Source organism: Oryzias latipes, chromosome 8 (assembly GCF_002234675.1).
Source record: "Oryzias latipes chromosome 8, ASM223467v1".
Lineage (NCBI taxonomy): Eukaryota > Metazoa > Chordata > Actinopteri > Beloniformes > Adrianichthyidae > Oryzias > Oryzias latipes.
This window is the reverse complement of record NC_019866.2, coordinates 5,952,393-5,957,972: the sequence shown is the minus strand read 5'-3', so window position 1 is coordinate 5,957,972 and position 5,580 is coordinate 5,952,393. Positions and strand designations below refer to the sequence as shown.

Here is a 5,580-nt window from a genome sequence, read left to right as displayed (position 1 = left end):
TTGTGTTATGGTCTTGTCTGTGTTACTGTGGCCAAAAAAGTGAAATTAGGTTGAGGGGATTTAAAACAATAAAGAATAATTGTGTTAACTATCTTAATTGCTATCTAAATTACGTATAATAATTCTATATAATTAGTTTTAAACGTAATGTGCATATTTAACTGTTTCATTTAATAAATCCAGTCTACTTTGAAATCAAATAGTTTACTATGTGCAGTAAATATACTAAAACACCTTATTATCGTTTGATTTTTTTTCCAAGTTTATTTTAACGTAGTGCCTTTCAGCTTTTCCAGTTAGTATAGTATAATGCACGTGGAATGACTAGATGTAGCAGATTATCCAAATGTACTGACTATTTACCTGCCCACAAACGCCTCACACTCGAACCTCTCAGAGAAGTGTAGTTCACGGACATCAAATAGTTACTTTTAACTGCGCATGTCAGATGGGCAACCGCTAACCTTGTTTTTTTATTTTGTCCACAAAACCGAAAGCCACAGAAGTTGCCATTAATATTATGATGTATACACGTCTTTTACTTTACATAATACAATATCAAAGTGTTTTCTGATGTGGGCAATATTTTGGAAAGGTCCGATTCAAATAACGGATATGACGTAATGAACAACCCGCTTCGCTGTCAACTGTCCGCCTGAAGTCCATGTATGTGTGGCTGCGTATGTCGCTTCATCCCCTTTGCTAGTTTGCTTCATTTCCCTCCACTGCTCACATTCAGCCCCGGCAGCAGAATGGCCGCGGCAGCCCCCAACCCGGAGGACTCCGCCAGGAGCAGCAGCGGGGGAAGCAGCGGTACTCCCAGCGCGCTAGCTGGAGACGGAGACGCGGAAGAGGCCGAGGACTTCACGTCCTCCTCCCACTGCTCGGAGCTGTCACGGCGGCAGAACGACCAGAGGAAGCAGGGCTTGTTCTGCGACGTGACGCTGGCATTCAGCAGCGGAGCAGCCACGGGGAACGTACAGAGCTGTGAGTTCTCAGCCCACAGGTCTGTGCTGGCGGCGGCCACCGACTATTTTACGCCGCTTCTGGGTGGACAGTTCTCCGAGTCCCTGTCCGGACGGGTGGAGATGAAGGAGTGGAGCTCCGAGCTGGGGCCGGACCCCGAAACGGTGGAGAGTGTCATCCAGTACATGTACACGGGAGAAATACGAGTGAGCACCTGCAATGTGCATGAAGTCCTGGAACTAGCAGATAGGTATGCTTTGTTTGTTTATTTATAATCAATGCAGAATTAATGTATTAACCCGTGGATGCATAATAATAATAATAAGTGGGGTCAGAGGTGACCCCCTGGTCTTTTTCCCTTTAAAATCTTTGAAAATAAAAGTATTTAAATGATCAAATTCCAGGTATTCCTCATAAAACATGTTTGATGCCATTGCTTTAAAAAAAAGTATTGACTTAATGAAATTGCAGCTTTTGCACTTTTCCATAAGTGGGGTCAGAAATTACCCCAAACATTTCCTATGGAATCTCTTGGTGTAGCAACTTTTGATACTTATCAACTGAGTTTGACATTTGCTGTCACACTTACATATCTGATACCAGCAATTTTACTACCCAGGAGGTCATTTTTTACACAGTAACATACCTGTATGTCTATCTTTAGGTAATTATGGACTTTATTTCCACATGCATGACTATACTGTGACCACAGCTGTAGTTGCCAAACTATCGATCGCCAGATGCAGATGGAGCAATAGAAATATGTGGAGTGACAAAAGCTGCAATCCAGCCACAGGCGATTAGCACACAAAGCCTACAGAAGAGAACGAGATGTCAGGAAGTGCAGTATCCCTGTGGGCAATGCTCACAAGTAGTCTGTAAGCGCTGCAAACAGTGAGAATAAAGAAGACATTTGTGGACGATGTGGACGTATGTACGATCTTGTGGTCCCTTGTATGTTCATTCTCCATTAGTCCTCCAAAGAGTAACGCACAATGCATTTGTACATTTGATTGTTTTGTTATACAGTGTGTATAAAAAGTGACTACTTTTTTAAAAAAAAAAAATCAAAATGTTATACATTTGAATACATTTCTTGGGTTTATTGCCAAAAAGCATTGATTTAAAATAAAGTTATTTTTGACCCCACTTGTGGAATAGTGTATGTATTATTAGGTCATGCATCCCAGGGTTTTGTATTGATGTAACCTGACTGCAAAAGATAAAGTGCAGTGTGTTCTGTTTTATTTATTCTGTCCTAATTGTGTTTTAGGTTTCTCCTGGTGCAGCTGAAAGATTTCTGTGGCGAGTTCCTCAAGAAGAAGCTGAGCCTGACCAATTGTGTGGCTGTGCACAGTCTGGCCCACATGTACACGCTGGATCAGCTGGCCCTACGAGCTGCAGACATGATCCGGCGCAACTTCCACAAGGTCATCCAGGACGAGGAGTTCTACACTCTCCCCTTTCACCTGGTCCGCGACTGGCTCTCGGATGCGGAGATCACGGTGGATTCAGAGGAGATGCTGTATGAGGCGGTGGTAAAGTGGGTGCAGAAAAACCCGGAGGAGCGAACCCGCTATTTTGAAGAACTGTTTCGTCTCCTCAGGCTGCCCCAGATCAAACCCACCTACCTGACCAGAGTGGTAAAAACTGAACGCCTGGTGGCCGCCAATGAAGCTTGCCTCCAGTTGGTGTCTGCAGCTGTAGAGGGCCACGCTATTCGCTTTGAGAACCTCAAGTCAGCAGATCTGGAGTTCTGGTCTTCCCACATGGCGTCCTTTCAGCCTCGCTTCGGCCAAAACATGGACGTCATCATGGTAGTTGGTGGAGTGTCAGAGGGAGGAGACTATCTGAGCGAGTGTGTGGGCTACTTCATCTATGAGGATCGTTGGGTGAACCTGCCTCACATTCACAACCACCTAGATGGTCATGCCATTGCCACCACAGAGTCACATGTCTATGTCGCTGGTTCCATGGAACCAGGCTTTGCCAAGACTGTGGAGCGTTACAACCCAAATCGCAACACTTGGGAGCAAGTTAGCAACCTGACAACACGCAAGCACTCTTTTGGCTTGACCTGCATTAAGGACATTTTATACAGCATTGGTGGACACGGTAACTTCAGTCCAGGTTTCAAAGACGTTAGCGTGTACGAGCCGGAGCAGGACAAGTGGCACAATCTGGAATCTGCCCCCAAAATCCTGCGAGATGTGAAGGCCATAAGCGTGGAGGATCGCTACGTGTACGTGACCGCGCGCACACCCGTGGATACGGATAATGAGGACGGATTGAAGACTGTGACCACTCGGTATGACACCGAGAGCCGCCAGTGGCAGGATGTAGACTCTTTGCCACTTATTGACAACTACTGCATTTTCCAGATGGCCGTCGCTTCAACTAATTTCTACCACACAGCTTCCTGTTGTCCCAAGAGCTACTCTGTGCGGGATGAGGTGGCCAGGCAGAAGATCAGTGTGCGGATCTCTGATGAGATCTTGGAGAGCCTGCCACCCGAGGTCACCAGCATCGAGGGTGCTGCCATCTGCCACTTCGATGAAGACGTGTTCATCATCGGAGGCTGGAAGAACAGCGACGACGTGGACAAACAGTACCGCAAAGAGGCTTACCGCTACTGTGCCGAAAGGAAGCGCTGGATGCTGCTGCCGCCGATGCCTCAGCCTCGCTGTCGAGCCACCGCCTGCCACGTCCGCATCCCTTATCGCTTCCTGTACGGCTGCCAGCGGTACCCAATGCCCCAGAACCTGGCTCGCCAGCGGGACCGCATGCAGCAGATGCAGCAGCTTCACCGGCGCACGCTCACTCTGCGTCGGCAGCTCCAGTCGCAGATAGAATGCTGAACACAAACTGTTTTTTGCTTCGACCACCATCCTGACGCCACATTCGTATCTAACAAATCAGAGATAAACATGTTGCTCCGAGTCTGGATTTCATTCTTTTTTGTGTAACTAATATGTGAAAAGCCATGAAAAGTCTTAACGTGTGTCTGGAAGACTGACTGGTCTGTGTGGAGCATTAAGGCAGATGTAAACATGGGAATAAGAGTGTTACATAGCAGCTAAATGTGGAATATTCTCATTGACTCTGTCGTTATAGATGCTGCTTAACTAATTGTACATAAATAGTATAAAGCTGTATATGTGTATCTATATTGATATCCTACATTCCTTTATTGTTTGCCTCTCTGGAAGAAAATGTGATCTTCACTTATGACATTCTTATTAATGTCTCATCATTCCATAGTAACACTGTGACAATCTCCTCATGCCTAAGAGAAGTCTTACTTGCCTAAATCGTATTAGGACTAGAAGAAAAGCTTATGCTGTAGTATTTTAAGGCTTCCCTGTAATGTCAACAATCATTCCGTGTCTGCCTTTGCAGCCGTACAGTAAGCATTCATTCATTTCAGTCTTCATCTAATGCCTGTGTTGGTTCTTTAGGTTTCTAGAGTGGTGAACTGTAGGATCTCAAAAAGTAGCAAGAAGATTTCAATAAAACCACCTCGTCATTCCAATTAATTCCAGAATTGTATCCTGCTGTTTCATTAACTACAGTATTCCCTACAATAGTGTGATCATTCCGTTTTTATGTTCCTGCTCCCTTCTGGGCTACTTAACGTTGCATTTCCATGTCTACATGTGTTAATGTGTTGGAGTGGATATAAATACTTTGCACACATTTCTGTTTTTGTTAATGGCAAAAGCTTCCCTGAAATAGCACTTTTTGGGATCTAATTGTACAGTTTTGAAGAGCAAAGTTGTCGCAGCACTTTGACTTGGCATATTTCGTTTGTGTCATATCAGACAACGTGATTGTATTTCGGAAAATATTTTCTTAAATTGCTTGCGGTTGGTTGATTCAACCTTTGAGCTGGTGTGATGTATCGACAGAGTTGTTTCATGCATTAAATGTCTTCTAAAACCCTGTTTAATCGCACATCGCTCTCAGCTGGGTGTATATTAGACATGTCGATGTTCTTTGTCTCATTTTGTTCACCAAAGAGACTTGAAGATTAAGGGATTGATCTTAAAAGGCAAAAGAAGAGAGCTTGTGATATGAATGTGTTTTGACTGACATTCAGGAGTTTAATATGTCTGCAGAGCTCAACTACAGATATGTGGTTACGGAGCGGAGAAATGATATTCATTTCGACTTTATGACCAACATAAATAGCACTGCAAATATTAACAAAAATAAGCTATGTATTAGCTTTGCATGTGACAGCCTGACATTGTGTCTTAATGCTGGATGTAATAAATGCTAATGTCATCACTTGCAATTAAAGCCGTTTTTGTAAAACTGTGTCTTTTACTCCGCTTGATATTCTGTTTGCTGAGGTTAAGTCAGCTGTTTGCCATGTAGTTTTTACATATTTAAAAAAAGCCTTAGGAATACAACTAATGTGTATGATAAGGAATCTTGGATGTGAATAAAACACATTAAGTTTTCATATTCTTTCCGTATATCAACTGATCACATTAATGGCTACGATCTAAATTTTATACTTCATGTAAGAGCTTCATTATTGAACTAACATGTAGTTCTACAATTGAAAATAAATTTGTAATTAAAAATTGATATGTTTTCCAAAAAAGA

At 43.4% G+C, this 5,580-nt stretch overlaps 1 protein-coding gene across 1 annotated transcript; it reads left to right on the top strand.

The window, feature by feature from the left end:
* The first annotated feature begins 599 nt into the window (after positions 1–599).
* Positions 600–5,288, top strand: klhl11 (kelch like family member 11). Its single transcript, XM_004071285.4, has 2 exons — positions 600–1,216; positions 2,240–5,288. Exons 1-2 carry the CDS (start codon positions 669–671, stop codon positions 3,822–3,824), a joined length of 2,133 nt encoding a protein of 710 aa, XP_004071333.2. The 5' UTR covers positions 600–668; the 3' UTR covers positions 3,825–5,288.
* The last annotated feature ends 292 nt before the right edge of the window (positions 5,289–5,580 follow it).

Bases quoted from the DNA above. Each gene is read 5' to 3' on its own strand.
- klhl11 (XM_004071285.4), top strand. From the start codon at position 669: ATGTGTGGCTGCGTATGTCGCTTCATCCCCTTTGCTAGTTTGCTTCAT. The intron at 1,217-2,239 runs GTATGCTTTGTT...ATTGTGTTTTAG, and splicing joins GTCCTGGAACTAGCAGATAG to GTTTCTCCTGGTGCAGCTGA.